The sequence below is a fragment of the Eriocheir sinensis genome, chromosome 17 (genome assembly GCF_024679095.1).
Source record: "Eriocheir sinensis breed Jianghai 21 chromosome 17, ASM2467909v1, whole genome shotgun sequence".
NCBI lineage: Eukaryota > Metazoa > Arthropoda > Malacostraca > Decapoda > Varunidae > Eriocheir > Eriocheir sinensis.
This window is the reverse complement of record NC_066525.1, coordinates 18,548,271-18,572,114: the sequence shown is the minus strand read 5'-3', so window position 1 is coordinate 18,572,114 and position 23,844 is coordinate 18,548,271. Positions and strand designations below refer to the sequence as shown.

General features: G+C 42.7%; 1 protein-coding gene and 1 long non-coding RNA gene across 6 annotated transcripts; one reads left to right on the top strand and one right to left on the bottom strand.

Annotated features, from left to right (window-relative positions):
- Positions 1-4,076: 4,076 nt before the first annotated feature.
- LOC127000052 (uncharacterized) lies at positions 4,077-11,074 on the bottom strand. The gene is made up of 2 exons (XR_007753762.1): positions 11,007-11,074; positions 4,077-4,317 (listed from the first exon to the last, which is right to left on the bottom strand). It is a non-coding gene; the product is annotated as an uncharacterized LOC127000052 (long non-coding RNA).
- A 3,024-nt stretch (positions 11,075-14,098) lies between these two features.
- LOC127000050 (ubiquitin carboxyl-terminal hydrolase 8-like) lies at positions 14,099-23,587 on the top strand. 5 transcript variants are annotated; one of them, XM_050863463.1, is made up of 16 exons: positions 14,099-14,117; positions 16,289-16,484; positions 16,944-17,075; positions 18,488-18,771; positions 18,948-19,130; positions 19,556-19,636; positions 19,711-19,794; positions 19,891-20,022; positions 20,259-20,468; positions 20,946-21,064; positions 21,304-21,412; positions 21,736-21,843; positions 21,980-22,129; positions 22,291-22,421; positions 22,551-22,619; positions 22,940-23,587. In XM_050863463.1, the coding sequence occupies exons 2-16, from the start codon at positions 16,418-16,420 to the stop codon at positions 23,133-23,135; spliced, it is 2,055 nt and encodes a 684-aa protein (XP_050719420.1). In that variant the 5' UTR covers positions 14,099-14,117; positions 16,289-16,417; the 3' UTR covers positions 23,136-23,587. The 5 variants fall into 5 exon arrangements, with proteins under 5 accessions (XP_050719420.1, XP_050719418.1, XP_050719417.1 ...); XM_050863461.1 differs by lacking the exon at positions 14,099-14,117 and adding an exon at positions 14,570-14,739; XM_050863460.1 differs by lacking the exon at positions 14,099-14,117 and adding an exon at positions 15,325-15,629 and having other exon boundaries at positions 16,944-17,042.
- Positions 23,588-23,844: the final 257 nt, after the last annotated feature.

Genomic DNA, 23,844 nt, shown 5'->3' with positions numbered 1-23,844 from the left:
GCATAATCTAGTACTGACGAAGGCGTGTGACGTCAAGGAAGTGAAGATCGCTCTTCAAACACTGACCGAGGTGTACAACTTTGATCATTCTTCGAATATGCGCTCTCTTCGCTTCACAGAGGTTGTCAACCTCACCTCGGCCAAGCATGAAAAGCTTGTTCCCCTGTGGCCCACCAGGTGGATTGAGAGGCATGACGCAGTGCTGGTTTTCGTTGAATTTCTGCCTGTCATCGCTGTTTTCTCGAGGAAGAACTTGACGCCACCGCTGGGCTCCTTCTCATCGCCTACGTGTTCCCCGCTTTCTCGGTGGACTGGTTGTAGTGGAGTGTATATTGGCGCATACTCTCGAGCCGAGCCGAAGTCTTCAGAGAAAAGATGGCGACCTGGTGTCAGCCTATGCCACGATGCGTGGCATCGAGACCATTTTTGCCAAGTTCAGAGCAGATGCGGAGAATCATTTCCACGACGTGTTCATGAAAGCGGAAGAGCTTTTGGTCGAGGTGAGGTCATCGCATGGCTCTATCCCTGTGCCACGACTCTGTGGACGACGGACCCAGCGATCAAATGTTCCGTGCAAGAATGCTGAGGAGTACCTACTACCACTGGGCGGTGTACGTTCCGTTCGTGGACCACGTCTTGGCTGAGTTGAAGAGTCGGTTCGGCGACGACACAGTGCCTGTCGCACTTCAGCTCAAGCAACTCCTCAAAGGCCCCGAAACGGATGTTGCGGCTGTGCTTCAAGTGGCGAAGCTCAACGAGCTCGACATTGAATCCCTGACACTCCTGAAGGCAGAAGCGGAGCGCTGGGCATCATCTGTTCCGGTTTTCCAAACTATCAAAGAAGCCCAGGCACACTCCAGCACCAGCATGTTCCCCAATCTCGCCATTCTCTTGAAAACTCTGTTGATGCTTCCAGTCTCCAATGCGGAAGCCGAGAGGTCTTTCTCAGCATTGAAAATTCTGAAAACCTATCTGAGGAGTACCGTCGGCCAAGAGCGCCTGAACGGACTTGCCCTCCTCTGTGTCCACTACGATATCCCTATTTCAGTCGAGAGAGTGATAAACAAATTCGGCGAAATAAACCGCCGACTACTCTTTGCTTAGTGAGGCACTTGTTGAATACTTGGGAATTTGTAAATATATTTCTTTAGATCAGCCAGTCTTTGCAAATGTGTTACCTCAATCCCATGTAAAAGAAGCCCTATAAGAATTCTTTTTTGTCTTCAGCTGTGTCTAATTTTACATATTAACTCTTTTAGGTAAAAAGTTAGGTTTGTAATTGATATATGACCTGTATTATGATCACCCTTGCTGCTTACATATCGAAATAAACGTTTACTTTTCTTCGAATGCTCGTATGGTGATGATTTCAACCTGTTCAGATCTGCCTTTTCACTGGTCGGATGTACAATTTGAATTGTTTCTTGTTATTGCTTGCCAGCTTAAATATTGATTGCACTGCATATATAGATACAAAAAAAAATCATTTGTCACATATACGTTGATTGCTCGGGAGCTGCGGATTTTAAGCAAAGAACTGCCATCACAATCCATTGGTCTTCACTGTTTTGAGGCTGTCGCTAACTTATGAAATTTTACCATCGGGCCCCCCCCAAATTGATTTTCTGGATCCGCCCCTGCACCACCACCACCTCTACGTACCTCTCCTACCAGTGGGCATGGCTCAATAGGTACTTAGGTACACAGGTATATGAAGGGCAGAGGCAATCAGCCTTGAGGTGCTCCACACAGTGCGTGATCACGGACCCAGTGCACAGACGTCCGCTCTCTACCGTGGTCAATCGGATAGGGACCACCATCATCACCACCACCACCATCATCACCGCCACTACCATCATCATCATCATCAAAACCACCACCACCACCACGATCAAAACCACCACCACAAAGTGAGGGAAAATGGGCTTCCCAAAATGGCTGCTGCCACCACCACCACCACAGAGGGAAAGTGGGCTTCCCAAGATGGCTGCTTCACCCGCCGCCAACCCCACAACACGGGAGCGTGCGCTCTAGGTATATAACTCTGTGTTTTAGCCCCGCGTTGACGTTTACTTAGTTCTTGCTGGTTTGGTGTGTTGTTGTCTTGCGGGCAATATCAGCCATCACAAAGATAACAAGTGGACAAACTAGAAGAAAATAAGGTTAATAGATTTTCCCGCTGTGTATTCTCCCAGTACTCATGCGTAGTGGACAGCAGAGCGACCTACTTCTGAGGTATTTCTCGCAACAGCGAGCGCGCACTGTCGCATATCAGCTGGAGCTTTAAATTGATTCACAATTTTTTTCTTAAGGTATCTTTCTACATCTTCCAACACACCCACAGCTCCAGTTGCTCAATGGTTAAATCTCTGCACACTGCCATGCTTCGCGGCCTGGCAGGCGGGGGTTCGAGCCCCGCTCAATCAGGACTGCATTTTTCCGATGACAAGGAGCGGTTACTGTCCCCCCTTGAGCGGATGTGTGGTGTGTGGTCCCAGCAGTTCCCAGAGAGCACCTGTCACGAGCCTTGCTTTGATCAGGAGGATACTTGCTGGTGATGACCAGTCCAGCTCGTGATCAGGCCGTGGTGAATCACACACACACACACACACACATACACAGTTAAAGGGAAATCAATTGAGAAAGTTTATTTAAAAATGATCACAGAGGGGTCAAAATATTCGGAGCACATTGCTGTACACATGCCAATAGTTCCATGGCAAACAACCAACAAGAAGTTTGAACAGAGCATGGGCATTATTTACCACTTCAGTCACATGACTTCTCCCTACAACTATAAGTAAAGTACCTATGAGATTTGTGATCAATTCAGCTGTGAATGTATATATTCTATTTAACACAGAACAATACAAGCCACCAATATAATAACCCACAAGAAATTTCTTGATCTTAAATCCATCTTTTACATGTGTTTTGTCATTGGATGAAAAGGTGATATCCAAAAGGGGATGTGAATAGAGTATAACTTGAGTGGCCTCTGCTAGCATGACTTGTTAACAGTGGTTTCCTGATATATTTTACTTAGGACAGGAATTTAGTCTATGTAGTCTTGGCAAGATATTTCTTATAAAGTAAGATAGCACCAGCAATTGTCTGTAACCAGTATCACTGGTAATGGAGCAGTGGTAATCCTCAGAGGAAAGTGAATGTAAATAGTAAATACACACAACTAGGAAAGGAAACCGAGATAAGAGATGAAGAATTAATAGGAAATTAAATGAGGCATGAAAATACAGGCAAAATTGAGATACTAAGTGTATTTTGGATTTAAAATTTCAGAAAATAAAAATATATAATCTTTGGACTGACAAAACTTTACTAGGGTCTACTCACATTCTGTGAATATGTTGGCCAAATAAGTAAAGTGCAGTAATCATGTTTCCCATGTGGGTTTGAATCAAAGCTGAACCATTAACACAGTTTGTATATCTACATACATACATTCATATATATATATATATATATATATATATATATATATATATATATATATATATATATATATATATATATATATATATATATATATATTATTTGCTTAGATTCACAAATTAGGTATATGCAGATTCACAGATTTGTGGGGTACTCTGTTAGAATTATTGATGGGCAACATGGGAGTTTGCATAATACCCTCCAAATGTGACTTGTGCATTACAGTATAAGGTGCTTTCAGGTATAAAAAATAGGTAAGTTTTCTGGGGGTTGCTTTTACATGCTTAAGATGCATGAGTGATGTGGGTATTACTCATTCACGCATTAGGCGAAATTGCTCCCCCATACCAGGCAGCAGGTCACTACAAAATATGAGTGAAGATGGAGAGACATCAAAGCTTTGAACATCAAGCAATGTTATACCACTTCAAAGAAAACTTACTCTCTCTGCTAATGTGACTTAATTCATGACAAAACAAATATATCAGATTCCGATAATTGTATTGACTAGTATCCACATCTTCTTTTGGATCATCACGTACATAAGCCCTCAAGACTATCTACAAAACCAAGAAGGGATACAATTATTGAATAATTACATCAGGCAATCTCCCTATGAATGATGAGGCGAGCGATGTTAAATTGTGCATGCCAAGTGCTTTGATCCATTCTGATGGATTGGTAAACAGCATTTTAGTGACACACTTTCCATCAGATATTCTACAAAAGTCGTCTTGGTCTTTCAGGCATAGCGGAGAGTTTTTTGAGGGAGAAAGAAGAAATGCAGAGCCCAAGTCCAACAAGCATAGCTGCCCCCTGTAAGATGAAGCGATCTTGTTGCACAGGCTGGGCACCAGAGCTCCCCTGAAAAGAATACACAGTTAATCTATAAAACAATAGAAGTATGTTGTGTCAAACTTTCACTTTGTGATGCATAGGATACACCCTAACCTCTTACATTTTACAACCTAATGCATTATAAACTTTATCTTTCAGGTTATTTTATCTTTCACAGGCAATGTTTTTGATGGTTTAGGCTGTTTTAAGTTGTTAAAATGGATTTGAGTGTCTTCCAAGAGATACTTGTACTGTATCTGTGGGGTGCAGCAATTATTCATGGAAAAATCAACATTCACAGTAGTATGCATTCCTTAAACCCCATGAATGTCAAGGGTCACCTGTGTGTGTGTGTGTGTGTGTGTGTGTGTGTGTATATATATATATATATATATATATATATATATATATATATATATATATATATATATATATATATATATATATATATATATATATATATATATATATATATATATATATATATATATATATATATATATATATATATATATATATATATATATATATATATATATATATATATATATATATATATATATATATATATATATATATATATATATATATATATATATATATATATATATATATATATATATAGATTATCCGAAATGGAAGGGGAAGCCTCTTCGGATAATCGGATTATCGCCATTTTGATCGTCGGCATTGTGTCTTGCTTTCTTGTTTGGATGAATATCACTTTGATCTTGCACCTTGGTTCTTATTTTGAGCACAGGTAGAACGCGTCTGACTACCCAGTGTGAAGTGTGGGGCCAGACTGCCGCCGACTGACGATGTAAACAATGAAACCAAACAAACACGCTTCGCTAAACAAAGTAGTGCAACGTAAAACATGTGATGTAAATGTTTTATTGTATGTTTGTCTGTGTGTCTCCTTGTCTGGACCAGTGTATGTTGATACTTGTGGCGTTGCAGATCTGAATTGTGAATGTTGCAGAGTGCGATTGTGAATGGTTGTGCAAGCTTGCAAGTGTGACCTTGAGCTATTTAAATACGTATTGAAAGCATATTCATTTTAACTGTTCTTATCAATTTTAAATGTGTTAATATAGTACATATGTAGTTACTTTTATTTATTTTTGATGTTTTATAACGTTTTAGTATAGAAAAAAAAATTTTTAATTGCATTATCCAGATCAATTTCGGATAATCTGGTTTTTCGGATAATCGGGTTTTACTGTATATATATATATATATATATATATATATATATATATATATATATATATATATATATATATATATATATATATTTGGGGGCCTCCATGACCAGTGCACGATAGCTTTAATGCTAGAGGGATACTCGCTCTCGTGATAAAGCCTAGAGAAAAACAGCAAATATCCCAACTTCTAGACTACAGTACCCTCTCGAGTTTCGCACTCGCTTCGTTCTGAAGGTATAGCGCTAAACTCGAGGATCGCGAAACTCGAGGTATTGAAAACACTGAAAAAGCACTTATTTGTTCCGACCTGGGTAAATTTTTTTTATTTTTACGTTTTTTTTTTTTTTTTTTTTAATGTGGCCTACGGCACTGGTAGACAATCCATCTGGGCATGATGGTTGGCCCCGAGCCCGTCATAGCTCAGGCAACTGTTTACAGTGGCACCATTATAATTGGCTCATGCTGCTCCCCGGAGCTCACTTTTTTTCCTCTTTTACTTCCTGGTTATCTCAAAACATGTACCTTGGAAAAAGGAAGAAAACAGGGAGAGAACAGGTCACTTTAAAGCCACAGATGAAGCCTTACGATTGGCTGAGCTCTGAAAACACGCTTGTGATTCGCTGGGAGTCTGATGACACCATCACCGGCACTCACCCAAGCAGTGACATCACTGCCTTAAGGCGGTGTCACACTGGCTGTTTTCCTCTAACTGCTGTGGCTACTGGCAACGTCTGTACGCCCATCCGGGAGCGAGTTGTTGGTTGTCCGTAAGTTGGTGTCACACCGGGCCTTTTTCTTCCCACCGCGTTGGCGGCAGCTTGGGCAACCGGCAACTTTTCCGGGTGTGCGTCACACACATAAGGGGAAGCTAGAAAGGTGTAGGGGGGAGGGCCAGAAGGGAGGGTCAGGTCATGTCATGACACACACACACACACACAGAGGGAAATGAGAAGGGTGGGAAGAGGGAGGAGCAGAAGGGAGAGTCAGGTCATGTCTTGACCTAAGTCAGGTCATATCCTGACCAAAACCCTGATCTGACTCTCCTTTCTGCCCCTCCCTACCCACACCATTCCCCTTCTGTGTGTGTGTGTGTGTGTGTGTGTAAGAAGTCAGGACATAACCTGACCTTTGTCAGGTCATGTCCTGACCTGACTCTCCTTTCTGCCCCATCCTCCCCACATCCTTCTCATTTCACCTTCTGTGTGTGTGTGAGAGGTATCTACATGACCTGACCTGAATCAGGTTATGTTCTGACCAAAACCCTGACCTGACTCTCCTTTCTGACCCTCCCTCCCCACACCCTTCTCCTTTCTTCTTGTTTTCATCCTCTCTATCTCACCTTTCACGAGAGGGGCTCTTAACCAGGGTGAAGCTACACACCTCCTCTCGATTCGGGGGCTCGCATGGTATTGAGGCTGCGCCGAGTTGAACCAAACGTGACAGGGAGGAGGCGGTGGGAAGTTCAAATGCAGTTAACGTGTTAATAAGTCTCTCTCTCTCTCTTGCCATAGCCACAATATTCGGAGGAAAACATCCAGTGTGATACTACCTTTTAAGGTACTGTGCGTGACGGCAATGGTAAGTAGACATGACCCGTACATGTCAAAGCAGCGCGAAACTTGGGGTGATAATGCACAAAAGTCGGGATGGTAAGAATTTAGGACTAATCGCGAAACTCGAGAGGGTGCTGTATAATGAGTCTAGGCTGCACTTGAAAAAAACAAATAATAACGTGTGAAACAGTTGAGTGAAGCAATCGAGCATGATGCTGGCAGCGCCACCTGGACACCTGTAGAGAGAGGAGCCACAAGCCCCATACTTCATTCTTTCAAGCCGCCTTGCTCCGTCAAGACGCTCTCTCCCGCTCTACTGCCACAGTAAACTGTGTGACCACTTTTGCTTGGCCTGGTTTCCCTGTGCCTTGCTTAACAGGAGGTGCCACCTAGCATTAGTGGAGGGTACATTTATTTCATTTCAATTGTTCGAAGGTATTTCTTTCTTTGAAGACTTAGGTAAATGCAATAAGATCTGCATGTATCAGCATAATAGCTTTCGTGCTTCTGAAGGAAAAAAAATTACAAATGAAATTTATAACATGTAGTAAGAGCAGAGCTAAAAACATTAATGGGGGCCAGCATGTTCACTCTATATGTACGATATTGGGTACAATATTGAGAACATTGAGATTCACAAAGCTCATGCGGTAATAACTACCAACTAATCGGTGATGTCATGGGTTAGCGCATGATTCACAAAACTTTAACGCGCTCTGTGTGACGCTAAATATGTTGTTAAATAACTACTGCCTCGGAGGTGTAATGAACGCTAACAATATTATCATATTTACGAATAAATGCTTATAAATCGTGTTTTTCAACTTGAAATATAACTTTGCAAGTAGAGGAAGCTCATTTCTTTATAAAATGATGAGATATACGCACTTTGAGAGGCATATGATAAGTGTGGGCGGTATGGCAACACTGACGCCCGGCCAGGAGATTGCCAGACCTCCCTCCTCCTTCATCTTCCTACCTCCTCATCCATCCATTTCTACATTTGTCGCTCCGTGGGACCATGGACCTTTGTCGGGTGATAGCCCATGAGTTGGGTTGCAGATATGGCAAGACAGTCTTAACTTTCCCTCGTTCCTTCCTTCCGTCCTTGGTTCCTGTCTGCCTCAATATATGTGCCATATTATTTTTAATTTGCTTTCTTCCTGCTTAACTTATCCTCCTTATCTTATTTTCTTCCCCTTAAACATGTTTTTAGATAACAAGACATCGAACAGCAGAGTTACCTTGACGTTAATGTGCAGCAAATGACGAAATAATAAGTTCCAAGATTAAGATTAAGTACAGTTTGCCTTAAAAGGAAGAAAATGGGAAAAGAGAACGGGTTGTTTTGAAGCGGCAGCTGGAGGGGGAGCCCCTACGATTGGCTGACGGTTTTGTGAACATGCTTGTGATTCGCTGCAAGGCCAATGACGTCATCAACCAATCAGCGGCCTTGCTGACTTTACGTGCCTCAAACGACCTTTTTTTCTTTTTTTTCTTTTACTGCAGAGGAGTCAGATCAAGGGCACAAAAAAAGGAAACAAATGTGGAAAAAAGCCTGCTACTCACTGCTCCTAAAAAGAGTTAAAGTGTAGTGCGGCGACTATGCCTGATGAACGAGCCTCCCATAACCCACTTAGCCAGTGGGGTACCTCTTTGGCCAACTCGGTAAGGAATGGCTCTCCCGTCACGCTGGTCGCGGGTTCAATTCCAGGCAGCCAGCGAATACCCTGATCTTGATTAATTTCTTGTGTGTTTCGATACACGCAGAGGACGTGTTGGAAAACAGAGGAAATAGAAAAATAAGCTCCCGGGGCATGACAAAAGGAATGGCTGAAAGATAGATCAATTTCGGGAGGAGGGGTGTCCTGATACACCCTGACCTAAGGTTTGCTTCGTGAATCTGACGTTAACGTCGGTCACTAAATCAATATTACGTAGTTATGTTAATTCGTATGTTTGTGAATACCGCCCTAGATATCTCCTGGGCTGTAGTGTTTTGTGGATGCCTCCTGTTGCTTCTTCTTCATTACTTTCTTTTATTTTGGGCTTCTCCTTTTCTTTTCCTGAGCTTCAAAACCTGCCAAAGTACAAGTGTACCTCTGAGGAGCGCTCGTGATGCACTAAGTGATTGATTGATTGATTCACTCAACCACACCCTCCGAGGCTTGCTGGCTGCCACTGGAATTTTGCAAGATGTATGATGACACTCTTTTCATAAAAAGGGGGGGAAAATCAGACAAAAGAAGGCAAAATGAAACATATATGAGTTTTCTACAGAAAACAGAGGTTTCTGCAGGTAGGGGACCACAAAATCAGTAATACAAATCAATTTATTTGAAAGGGAAAGAATTGTCGTACAGCTGCCAAACTTTCAAAGGAAACGTGTGACATGTCCAGCTATTTTATGGGATAACTTTTAAAATTGGGCTGAAATAGTAAAAAAATACCCATTTTTGGCGGCGCCTCCCCTTAACCCGGTAGCAGCGACGGGCCAAATTTGTGGCTTTACTGTTTAGTAGCGACAGGCCAAATTTGTGCCATGATATAAACCCCCAAAATAGATGATACATAATCTGATCACAAATGCTTGGATATATATTATGAAATGGTTTGTGTGAGGGGTGATTTTTTCTCATTTTTCTTGCTTGGGGGGACCATTAAGAAACTTGATCCCCGCTGCTACGTACTTCCGGGTTAAGTTCCTCATCCCTGGAAGCGGCGGTTTTCTGACCCCCTTCCGCACCGGAGCTCTCTCTCCCCGTGCCACCAACGGGCGAGAAGAGCGGCTATGTTTGTGATGAGTGATTAGCGTCCATATATTTCGCTTGACTTGCGTCCATTTGGTTTGCTTTTGTCCTAGGAGGCACGGATCTCTATCCCCTCCCGGACCGGCGTTCTCTCTCCTTGTTACGGACGAAAAGAGCGGTCATGTCTGTGACGAATGACCTGCGTCCATATGGTTCGTTTGACTTGCTTGCGTTCATTTGGTTCCCTTTCGTCCCTGGAGGCGTGGATCTGTATCCTCTCCCGGACTGGCGTTCTCTCTCCGTGTTATGGATGAGAAGAGCGGCCGTGTTTGTGACGAATGAACTGCGTCCATATGGTTCGCTTGACCTGCGTCATTATCGGTCGTGGTTCTTTGCTATTGTGATTACATTTTGGCTTAAATGAATTGGCCCAGTGCTCCTTTGGATTTGTTGTACTAGTTTTCCCCCTCTTGGGTAACAGAGAGAATTCTTCAAGATTGTACACTATGCTAAGTTCGGGTGACTCAGGCCGTCTCTACGCATTACCGACTTGGGACACAAAAGGAGACTCAGGTTTGTGGCACTTCGATGGAGTCGCCTTCTCCCCTGCCCCAGTTGGGAGTTAGCTATCGTGCACTAGTTATGGAGGGTTCCCAAAATGACGGTTTTGATCTCTGAAAAAACTATTTTTGGGAACCTGGAATGACTAGTGCACATGCCTTATTTCCCCCCTTCTTCCCCACAGAAGGTTCCTCCAGCCTTCGTCGAAGCACCTTGAAAGAATGAAGTATGGGGATTGTGGCTCCTCTCTCTACAGGTGTCCAGGTGGCACTGCCAGCACCCTGCTCGATTGCTTCACTCGACTGTTTCACACATTATTATTTGTTTTTTCTAGTGTAGCCTAGACTCATTATAGTCTAGAAGTTGGGATATTTGTCGTTTTTCTCTAGGCTTTATTGCGAGAGCGAGTATCCCTCTCACATTATAGCTATCGTGCACTAGTCATTCCGGGTTCCAAAAAATAGGTTTTTCAGAGATCAAAAACGTCAATTTACAGTAAAGGAAATACAGTAGAGATGAAACAAAGTAAAACTTTGGTAATATATGATCATAAATATATAGTTAAATACAAAAAGGTAATATTTTTTGCTACTTATGTAGTATGCCATGATATTAGAACAAAATTATAAAAATAGTATACATACGGGCAACATCCTCACTGGAACCCGAAGAGGGAAGCGAGAAATGTAGGCTAGCATTTCTTTTTAGTGGTCTGAAAAGAAGAGAAAATATTAGGATTACATATATTTATTCATGCCAGATTGGCATACAGTAAACTGACGAAAACGCAGACTAATACTCGCAATGAATATTTATTCAATGACCTTTTGGGAGAGCTTTGTAAGTCTCAAACATGGTGCAAATACAAATATTTCTCTATGAAGTATATCTGAAAACAAACCACAGTGAACGTCATTATATCAGGAAATATTAGGATCTTTAGACCTATAAACTGAATGCTATTAATAGTTTAAACTTTTAAAAACTTCCCCTAAACAACCTTGTGGAAGCATTACCTTCATTCTTCAGCACAGTGAATACAGACCTAGTCATTGCAAAACAATGGTACTTTAGCACAGCCTATTCCGGGGCAAGCCAGCCTAACTGAGAGTCGGTCCCAACCTTGGATAAATAGGGAAGGTTGCCTGTAAGGGCATCGGAGGCAAGAAAACTACTGCTCCAACAAAACTGATGATAATGACAGTCATCAAATATCTAACCCCTTGAACAGGGAACAATTGACAAAAGATTAAAATGATGAAGTATTTACACATCTAACCTATAACTATAGAATGTAAGATGAATTGAATGGAAAAGTGTAGATTTGGTGGCAGTGGTGATGAGTGTTTAGACAATCTAAACACTTGTTGAGGTTACCGTGGAGAGCAAGTTGGGTGTAATACTGGACATCTACCATTCAGTCACACAATACAAGAGTACTACAATAACCGTCTGTATTAGGGGGGCAGGGGTGGGCCACTCATTTCAGCTTGGCAACCATGCAAGTGCTGCGGCCCAGGGGCATTACACGGTGGGTAGAGAGGGACAGACTTGGCACTGTTCAAGGCTGAGGTGAAGGCCAGTCTGTTAGGTAACAGACTCCGAGAATGATGACATGACCTCACCATTACTTTCACTGCTTCACATTAAAGTTAGGAGACACTTAATATGATTCACTCATAATCTGAACGTAGCCAAAATGAACAGGAACAAATAAATGGAAAATAGAGGAACAAAGAATAAACTGGTACTTTTCGAAGACGGGAAGTACACGGCTTATTTTTTCTAGGTGTTTAAGTAACAGTGGCGATGACCACTATCACTACTAATAATAAGCAATGATAATAATAACAATAACTAGCATTACCACAGAAGACTTTGTAGCTTGCGGCAAAACACAACAGCTGACCTTGAATGGAGATACCTGATCCTTCTCTCTAGCGTACCTAACTCCTGGAACTACCACAGGTCTTTTATCACCCTCGGGCTTGTTAGTGGCAAGAGTGGTAGGTAAATGGACTTCTGTGGCACTCACCTGGAGGCATGTACGCAGTAATAGCCCTCTGCCCCCGGCCCGCACGTCACCCCGCGTCGGCGCTGCTCGTGTAAGGAGAGTAAGGAGCTACTCACCTATCGATTGTTACAGGGTTATAGTGAACATTTACTAGTCTTGGTTATTCTATAGTTATTATCATCATTATTACTATTGTTATTAGTGGTAGTGTAATGGTCATCATCACTGTTACTTAAAGACCACGGTGAATATACGGACCTATATACATTGCCATTTCTGGATTTACGTAGATTTACATAGAAATTCAGACCACACAGACCCCATGGAGATCTGTGAGTACATCAACCCGGTAGCAGCGGGGATCATGTTTCTTAATGGTCCCTCGAAGCGAGAAAAATAAGAAAAAATCATCACTCACACAAACCATGCATTTCATAATAAAATTACATCAATTAAAGCACTTGTGATCAGTTTATATATCATCTATTTTTGAGGGGCTAAATCATGGGACAAATTTGGCCCGTCGCTGCTACACGGTAAAGCCACAAATTTAATTGGCCCGTCGATCGCTGCTACCGGGTTAATCAGATATAGTTCGAAAACGTTGCATTTCTACTTTAGTTAATATTAAATTGAAGGAAGTGTAGGCGAATATTCTGTTCTATCAGAGTTTAAAATAAGCTACCTCAAAATATAGATATCAAACAAGAAAAAAAAAAAAAAAGCCGGATAAGCGCGCTGCTCTAAAAAAGAGAACAGAAAAGAGTGACTAGATGAGAGCGTCATGAATGAGGCAGGAGGAAATACAAACAGAGCAAGGCTGCTTGCTACAGAGTTTACCTGCGGAAGGATTGAAGGACTGAAGATGCTGGTTAACCCGCACTCAGGCCTACAGCTGGGCGTTATCGCGATAAGTTATCGCGATACTTTATCGCTGATAACAAAACCGGTTATCGGCCATCCGCTACTTATTTAAATATATATCGGTATCTTCGTTACTTTTGTGACCAAACCAGCGATAATCACTACTTTTTCCACCTCTCCCCCAAAAAAAAAAAAAAAAACGTTGTCTCCTCCCTACTGCGCATGCGTGGACCGGGCGCCCAGAGTTGTTTGAAAAAAACTTTGGGGTATGAAATATCTTCGGTGAAGAGATTTCATACTGAGATCATTAACATTTAAACACTAGGTTATTTTTTTTTATGTTAGACTCAAAAAATCAATATATCGAAGAGAAAAATCATTTAACTTTGCCCCAAAAATGTTAATCACTGCCTCAAATTTGATATTCCATATTCGTTTGTGAGCATGCCATGGTACTGAAGGCACCCGGTCTCTCGTGAACTGCGCATGTTCAGACCAGTAAGCGTAGCCCTGTACAGTCTCACAAAGCTTTTTAACATATTAAGAGTTGCTGGAAGGCTGAATCAGACAAATAGTACCACCATCCTCGCTGTTTCAAGAACGACACTCTGTATATATAAATACATACAACTTGTACAGTGTCGTTCTAGAAACAGCGGAGATGGTGGTAGCAGTACTGTATGTCTGATTCAGCCTTCCAACAACTCTTAATTACGGTTAAAAAGCTTTGTGAGCCTGTACAGGTCTACGCTTGCTGGCCTGAGCATGCGCAGTTCACGAGAGACCAGTGTTTGCAAACAAAAGCACCAGCTTTTGCCGGTGTGGACGCCAAATAACACAACACCAGCTCAGGCGTTTCTAGTATTACCGTCCATAGGTACGTGTCAAAGTGCGGTTTTCAGGTTTTGTAAGTTTTCTAAAATACAGATAATGAAAATTTGAATTCATCTAAGATTTTTTATTGAGATATCAATATAGTATCGTTTTTGCCTATCGGACTTATCGCTAGCGAGTATCGGAATTGTGGATTTATATCGGGTATCGGTTATCGGTTACCGCCTATATTTGTGTCTCCAGTTAACGAATATCGGTTATCACCGATAAGGTTTTCCATTATCAGTTATCGGTTATCGGGAATAAGGTTTTCTGTTATCGTGCCCAGCTATGCTCAGGCCTTGGTATGTACTTCTCATTGAAATCCAAGAACCGAGTAAATTAAGCACTACTCGTATCGAAACGCACATCCCTACTCAGCAGCTCACCCTCTCTCTCGGGCTGGTCGATAAGTAAGTAGGCTACCTGCGGAAACCAGGGAGATAAGGTGTGGTAACCCAGATGTCATACTCGCCCTTTGTCATGAGGTAATGGGCGTGACCAGGGCGTCCACTAAGGCCTTTTAGAGTCTGTGTCAACGTTTCTAGCTGGTTATCACACTACCCACCACAAGATTATGGACCAATGAGACGGAGAGGAGCACCGAGGCCACGTGCAGCAATAGGGTATGTCCCCAGCTTTACCTTGATACGCGAGGTGGACTCTCAAAGGTCCTACGTGGGCTTAGGTCGGGGCAAAGGACTTGAGTCCCTCGAGTCCTTATATCTGTGTATCATATAACCATATTGTCGTTTCTTTAATTTAAATATTTTTATATCTTTTCTATTTGCCTGTTCTCTAATCCATTTACTGTTATTTTATTCATAATAATGATTCCTAGTATAAGTCTCTCCCTTCATCCTTTTCTCTTTCGAGAGAGAGAGAGAGAGAGAGAGAGAGAGAGAGAGAGAGAGAGAGAGAGAGAGAGAGAGAGAGAGAGAGAGAGGTGTATATGACTCATTGCTTACCCAGTCATGCTGGCCGCACCCTTGGCGGCAAATGAATTACAAGAAAAATATCATAAAGACGACGGTTTGGGACTATATAGGTCAACCATTTGACAGCAATAAATTGGGAGTGTTTTTAATACTTCATTTTTCCTTGGAAATCACCCTTGTTGATCCAAAGATATGCTAAGGCATGCACTTGGCTAAATCAGATTAGCCAATATCGAGTTATCTTATCTTTACGGCAGCTCTGTTCCTAGAACGGTGCCGCCCGGCCAGTGTACCGAGGCATTGTTACAAGTGATACACGCAGGGAAGCTGTTCCGAGTTCTTTATTCTACTTCGAAGAAAGCTAAACAGAAAGGGACATAATTACAAATATGAAACCCAAGTGATGAAATCAGTTAAACATTCCGATAGGAAAAATGACATATATTGAAAAAGTTCTGCCACAAATGCATAAAACAAAACAAAGCCTGAAATAAAACTGTCCTGCCAACAGAAGTCATTGCAAGGATAGAAGACTTGAGGAACACTCAGCGAACATGTCAAGAGCTCAGCAGATGCTGGTAATGAACCACTGTGCACCTACAAGGCTTAACATCCGGTTAAGGATAACTCCGGTGCTGCTGGTGTTCGGAGTGTGATGATGGCCTTAAGAAACCTAACGATGTTCAGATCTTTGCAGGTTTTAATATTAGCATTATTAACATTAACATTATTAACATTAACGTTACTGCTGAAGTATCATCGTCCTTGACAGTCGTTATCTTCGTGGTTGCCTTATTGAAAGAGCAAGTTCTTGATGGCACCTAAGTCTATATATAGACTTAGGATGGCACATGACAAAACGTAAATAAATAAATCTCCTTAGATTTAAGATGAGGCTGGCGAAAGTGATAGTATTTGTAACTATATGCCATCTTACTAAATCCTTTCCACTTCGCTGACCTCCACTACGTTTCCGTTCTCAGAGTCCTTATATTGTAAGTGGCAAGGTTCAGTAACCAATGGTGGCATTCTTGCATATTTTTTACGGACTTTGTTCCGAAAGAACTCTGATCGCCACCATAACCAAGCACTCCTTCACTGCCGGGTACTGTGGACTATTGAATGAAACGTCTGAGCATTTTGGGAGGGTGACAGCCAGTACCTCACCTTGCAGGCTTATGGAACTGTAGCCCCCCGACAAACAGTAATCACCATATACGTGTTCAACCCGGTGCAGGTGCAGTGTGCGGAGGAAGGGGACGAGGCAGGCGTGAAGCAGGCGGTGCAGGCTGGGGCATTGGTGGACTGGGTGGACAGAAGTGGATGGGCGGCCCTACACCACGCCGCAGCAAGTGGAAACAGTGGAATGGTTAAACTTTTGCTGAACTACTCCGCCGATCTTGAAGTCAGGAGCACAGCGGCGGGGGAGGAGGGTATGTGCATGCATACAGGCTTCATCTCCCCTTTTATATATATATATATATAAATATATATATATATATATATATATATATATATATATATATATATATATATATATTCCCTTTTTTCTTGTATGGATAACTAGATTCTCTACAGAAAGATGACAACATCAGAATGGATCGGCTGTACTTATACTCACGTATATATGTGAATTGATATATATATATATATATATATATATATATATATATATATATATATATATATATATATATATATATATATAAAGTTCTATGTTTTAGCATAACATTATACACAGTGATACAGAAGGATATAAAGAGTGTTCAGGGGCCGGTCAGACAATAGGCTACGTGGCAGTTCTTGGTAACGTCCTCATTCCAGGCATCCGCATCCATGACTTTATTAACGGTAACCGAACTATAAAATGTTTTGAGACAATTTTTCGGCAGGAGCGACGCCCCTGCACCTGGCTGCCTGCTTTGGCAACACCGTCGTCATGAGGGTCCTGCTAGACAGCGGGGCTGAAGAAGAGGCGGTCGACCAGCGAGGTGGGGACCAAGTTAACAGAGCTTCCCTTGCTTGTAGGCAGCAGTAAATGCGTGTAACATTCCATCATAATCACTTGTGGAGAGATAAGAAACAGTGTGAATATAAATTTATATGACTAGTTCATTAAATGGAAACAGTTTTTAAAACCTACTTATATATATATATATATATATATATATATATATATATATATATATATATATATATATATATATATATATATATATATATATATATATATATATATATATTTAAATATGATTATGACTGTTTGCTTTCATATAAATCAGAACATCTCCAGTTTCCTTTCCGGCCGTTCTATCTCTGCTGTGGTAGACGGTCACTGTTCTTTTAACAGTGGTGTTCCACAGGGCTCTGTCCTATCACCCACTTTCTTCCTGTTATTCATCAATGATCTTCTTTCCATAACAAACTGTCCTATCCACTCATACGCTGATGACTCCACTCTGCATTATTCAACTTCTTTCAACAGAAGACCTTCTCAACAGGAATTACATGACTCCAGGCTGGATGCTGTAGAACGCTTAACTTCAGACCTTAGGTACTATCATTTCCGATTGGGGTAAAAGGAACCTTGTGTCCTTCAATGCCTCAAAAACCCAATTTCATCACCTATCAACTCGACACAATCTTCCAAACACCTATCCCCTATTCTTCGACAACACTCAGCTGTCACTATCTTCAACACTAAACATCCTCGGTCTATCCTTAACTCAAAATCTTAACTGGAAACTTCACATCTCGTCTCTCACTAAATCAGCTTCCTCGAGGTTGGGCGTTCTGTATCGTCTCCGCCAATTCTTCTACCCCGCACAGTTGCTATCCATATACAGGGGCATTGTCCGCCCTCGTATGGAGTATGCATCTCACGTGTGGGGGGGGCTCCACTCACACAGCTCTCTTGGACTGAGTGGAGTCTAAGGCTCTTCGTCTCATCAGCTCTCCTCCTCTTACTGATAGTCTTCTACCTCTTAATTTCCGCCGCCATGTTGCCTCTCTTTCTATCTTCTATCGATATTTTCACGCTGACTGCTCTTCTGAACTTGCTAACTGCATCCCTCCCCCCCTCCCGCGGCCCCGCTGCACGCGACTTTCTACTCATGCTAATCCCTATACTGTCCAAACCCCTTATGCAAGAATTAATCAGCATCTTCACTCTTTCATCCCTCACGCTGGTAAACTCTGGAACAATCTTCCTTCTTCTGTATTTCCTCCTGCCTACGACTTGAACTGTTTCAAGAGAAGGGTATCTGGACACCTCTCCTCCCGAAATTGACCTCTCTTTCGACCACCTCTTTGGATTCTTTTTGTGAGCAGCGAGTAACAGGATTTTATTTATTTATTATTATTTACTTTTTTGTGCCCTTGAGCTGTCTCCTTTCTTGTAAAAAAAAGAAAAAAAAAAGCTCCCTTAATTTCCAAGGTAGGACAGCGGTGCACTGGGCGGCTCTGCAGGGAAAACTCGAATCCCTGAAGCTGCTGGATGCCTACAACTGTGACCTGAAATCGCGGGTGAGTGGGCGGGGCACTGCCCTCCACTACGCTGCCGCGTACGGGGACCTGGAGTTGGTGGAGTGGCTGGTGGAGCGAGGCGTCGAGATCACAAACAAGGATAGGAATGGACGTCTGGCAAAGGACGTGGCCAAACGGAACGGCCACATGCTCGTCCATCACTTCCTCAAGAAGGAGGCCGAAAGGCAGCCACAGGTGATGACGTGGAGAGGCCCTGCCGGGACGGCTGAAAGGCAACATTGATAAATTATAGGTGTCAAAGGTTAAATTCAACATATTGTTTGATGTATTCATCATAGCTATCTCAGTCACTACGGTCATGCATTTATAGTCTGTTACTTTCTGCTGACAATTTCATTTATACTTTTCAGAAATCGTTTATGAGAGCAGGAAGACACACCCGCACAGACAATTCTGAGCAGCCAAGGCCCAGGTCTCGTAAGAGCACTCATCGAGAGGGAAAAGAAACTCCCAGGCAAGAACACAGGGACGTGAACAGGAGCGCCTCTCTTCCGTCAGCCTCAAAGTCTCCCCCACCCACCACCTCCAAAAAGGTAGATGCTGAGGCTGCTCCATCATTCCCAGGCGCTGCCATAAAGCCTTGTGTTTGTATGTCTTGCGTATATAGATTCTCCTACTTGTATTTTTGTGACTTCTTGTACATCTACACTTTTAATCCATCCTACACACACAAGACTGTAAGTTTGCAGTTTTATCTCTTTCGCCTTGGAGTGACATACATACGTTACCTATCCCCTTGTTGGTTAGCATGGAAGGTATATCGTAAAAGTAGATTCCTTTGGCCTGGGATTCGAACTCTGAAAGCCAGTGCGCAAAAAGGAAAGCCAAATACGTGGTGCAAACTGGTGATGATTGCATGTTTCGGGACCATAGGAAAGAAAAAAAATATCAGTGTGATACTGCAGCAAAATGACGTGTTACAATGATTGTTTCACACAAGCTTACTTTGGTCTTGCAGAAAGGATGGATTATTCGTTCCGTTACAGTTGGCAACAAGAGTGGACAGAAGCTACAGGCGGAGGCTATGAAGAAAGAAATGGTGAGTGTGTGTGTGTGTGTGTGTGTGTGTGTGTGTGTGTGTGTGTGAATAATCTATGATCCCGTTCTTGGCAGGAGGACATGGAGGAGCTTTTACGTTCCAAGGACGCCCACATCGCTCGTCTTCAAGGGGACATTTTTTCCACTGAACTCGAAAAGGTGAGAAACATTTTGATATCGCATTAAGGCAATCTTCTTTCCACCGTCCTAGAGTACGTACTTATGTTATATACATTTCCCTCATATGCCCTCCAGGTGAAAGTCGAGGAACATCTACAGGAGCTGATAATCCAGACACAACGGCTGGGAAAACCATCAAAGGCCCAGGATGCTGCCCTCGAGGGGACTTCAGACACTGGCCACACTGATATCCAGACGCTGTTGCAGGTAGTTCTATAATATACTACTCATTCACGCTGTTCCATTGGAATATAGTACACATTCTTATTCTTTTAATCTCGTGACAGAGGGCCATTGTGACAACTGTACTGTTTTTTTCCCCCGTTTTACAGTGTTGTTTGTCACTCAGTTTACATGCCTTTATATATAATAGCTAGGAATACTTGTTGGAGATCTCTTATGCCGGGCTGTCTCAATCTAACCTTTCCCCAACACGAACACAGGAGAAGGCATCGATTCTACGAGAACTGCAGGAGGTGAAGACAAGGCTGGAGGAAGAAAGACGAGCTCGAGCCAGTGAAAGGCAGGCCAGCGACCACAAGATAGCCTCCCTCACCTCAGAGCTGGAGGAGGTCACGCAGAAGATGACGAAGTATGGTGTTCGTCAGAGGAAACTTCTCAGCAAAAACAAAAATATCGAACCTGACCTGGCGGTGAGTGAAGGAAATACAATGTTCAGAGATTGTGACGATAATGACGTAGCTGAAAAAAATACCATTAAAACAGCATCTATTATACCCTTGATACGTGACGGTAGTAGTAGTAGTAGTAGTAGCAGTTCCCTGGGTCGTATACTTGTCCATCTACGGCAGAGGTTCCCAACCTTTTTGTTCCTCTGTACCCCTTGGGCATTTTTATAGGTTCCCGTGTACCCCAAAAAATTTAGGGTAAAAAACGGTGAAATTGTAATATTTTCATATTATTTTATAATGAAATCTGTATGTGTAGACTGATGATATAATTTAAATAAGTTTTGCTTACTAAAATGAGGAAATTGAAACAAACAAACAAACATGGCATTGTGCAATTTGAATGCAGATTAAAACACCATGTATTGTACATTAGTGCAAATGTACCACTGGGGGTTGGGAACCCCTGATCTACGGGCTTCAATTTCGGTGTGTTTGCAGGCCGCCGGGACACCGTCTGGGCTTCCTGACGTGGGTGACGGCGGCTCCATGAACTCTGTCGTCCAGTGCCTCTACAGCGTCACTGATTTTCGGAACTACCTGACTTCGGACGCTTACAGGTGACCGGGGCTGGAACAGGGGCGTGGAAAGGGGCACAGCTGAAGGGGTATAAATAGGAGGTCCATCATGTCTTGACCAGTCAGTATTCATGTGCCATTTGATATGGGTGCTACTTGGGATCAGCGGGGCGGATATATAGCAAAGGGAGTCTGTGGGGTTAAGTGAAGAAGTAGGAAGAGGTAATGCCAGCTGCAAGGGGAGTGTGCATTGTTGGCACTAGAATCAAATGGCATTACAGGCGGGATCTGGTGTCACAAGGGGAGGCCTCGACGGCGCTGGCCGGGGTGTTCAAGGCGCTGCGGGCTGGCGTGCAGCCTGAGATACACGCCAAGGTGCACCGACTTAAGGTAAGGTTTCTATTTGATCACTAACTGGCTTTTCCCTAACTTCAGTTCCATATGTAGGTATTTCGATTTATGGAGCATTCTTATGACGTAAAATAACTCTTTCGTGTATCTTTGAAGTGTCTGAAGAGGCATTGCTGTCATGATGTTTGCAGTGTAAAGCTAAAAACGAACATACCATCAAAATTGTTTTTACATGATTATGTCCGTAGAAGGTTAAACGTTTTGGGGTAACAACTGGATATCTGATTGACCTGCTTGTGTAGGAAAGATTATTCATGTCGGGAGGTGAGATCGTGTGCAAGGTTCTAGGACTCTTGTTTCAGCAGGAAGTTGTCGGTAGTTTGCAAAGGACGTCCAGCAGAAGCCATGGGCACGGCGCTCACGGCCTGCTGACCTACCTGTTCACTCGGCTTCAACGCGACTTGTGGCAGGTGAGAGACCCTTAATTAAATTCATCATGGCGTGTCAAAGCTCAGATTAATGCTACCATGTCTACTGGATTGATATTCATTGATTGTGGTGCTTCGTGACATAGTGGGTGCCTTCTCACCCCTTCCCCTTTCCCAGGTTGATGAGGACTCTGTGTCGCGGAAGTTCCTCGGGTCACAGGTGTCAACCGTGACCTGTCGCTGGACGGGGTTGAACGTGACCCGCGTGGCTGAAGACTTCTCGACCATCAGTCTGGACGTGACCGAAGACAAAAAATCTTCCCTCCAGGTACAGACGGAAATCCCTTAAACACCGATTATTTTACTACACAGCTGTTTAATTGTGTTGGTCTGTTCAACACTTCCGTTATCAAATGCATGCATCACTTACGTGCAGTTGTGCATTAAACATACTAAAATACCTCAATTAGCAACAACATCCTTCATCAGGACCTACTGGCGGAGCACTATCAGCCTCTGGGCGTGGAGCACGACTGCCCTCATTGTGTTCGCAGTCACCAGTGTCGTAAAGAAATCAAAATCACTCGTCTGCCTCCTGTCCTGGTCATCCAGCTGTCCAGGTAGAGTAGTTACTGGTTACCATTACCCGACCCTTTGCTCCTTGAAGCTACTCTTGCATGTTACTTATCATTCTTTTTTACTGCATATCTTATAGCAACAATATTTTTAACTCGCACGATTTCACACAGAAACGATCAAAAGACCAGGACCGGCTTCCCATCCCAGCTCGAGCTGCAGAGGATCGTCAGCTGCAATAGGTATGTAAGGATTCCCACATGCACGCCTTTATATCATTAACATCATATAATCCTCGATTCTATTCTGGTTGTATTTACTATCCTTTATCATCTGAAATATTCTGCCGTGATTATTCCTGTAAGTCTGGGGTCACACATATGCGGTTCAGCGATACGTTTCACTGCGGATTGAATTTAGGCGGTTCCGTGCGGACTATTACGGATAGTGGGGGATTATGGCGGATGGATATACGTTTCATTGCGGATAGTTATCCGCGATGAACCGTATCGCTGAACCGCATATGTGTGACCCGACCCTAAGATAGTGTTCTTTATTACAGTTCCTCGTACGAGTTGTTTGCGGTCATTGCCCTTGAGGGGACGGCCGCCTCCCCTAAGTACACTGCCCTCTGCAGGAGCCCTCCTGACCCCACGTGGCGCCTCTACGACGATGACAGAGTGCGTGACGTCAGTGTCCAAAGCGTCCTAGACACAAACAACCCCCATCTTTTATTCTATTCTTCAGGGAAAGATTAAGTTAGCAGTTTTGAATGGATAGACGTTTTTGAGTTCTACATAGCACTAAAATAACTAAAACACATTCACACACACAAAAACAAAACAAAAAAAACCCATATAGCAATAGATAAATATCTGATAATCTTACACTTCACTCAAAAAGTAATGATGAAAGTTATTGCTACGATATCTTCACTCTGGTATCGCTATCAACATGCCTAAACAGTTCAATGTGTGTGTGTGTGTGTGTGTGTGTGTGTGTGTGTGTGTGTGTGTGTGTGTGTGTGTGTGTGTGTGTGTGTGTGTCCTTCCATTGACATCTTTTTCAGGTTGAATTTCTCTTCGTGTGAACACTTTTTTTATAGCTGTCATTTTATTTGTCTTATGTATGAATATTTCTTTTGTAGAAAGTTACAACAAACAAGAAAAAAGATTTAACAACAATAAAATATCGTATGTTAAGATTCCGACATGTTTGTATATGTTACCCACCTTGGCTTTATCCCACCTGACTGCTAATGGTGGTGGCAGGGGCCTTGTTGGCATCTAAAAAAAAAATTCAGGTAAGCCGATGAATCCCCGTTGTTGAAATATAAAAAAGTCAGAAGACCCATTCCTTTCCCCTCTCGACCTTTGCTCAGAATACTGTCTGGTGCACTGTCCCGCATAAGTCAAGTTGTTGCTAGCTGTAGTAGAGGGATTGATTTCCTGACTTGTGATCCTCAGG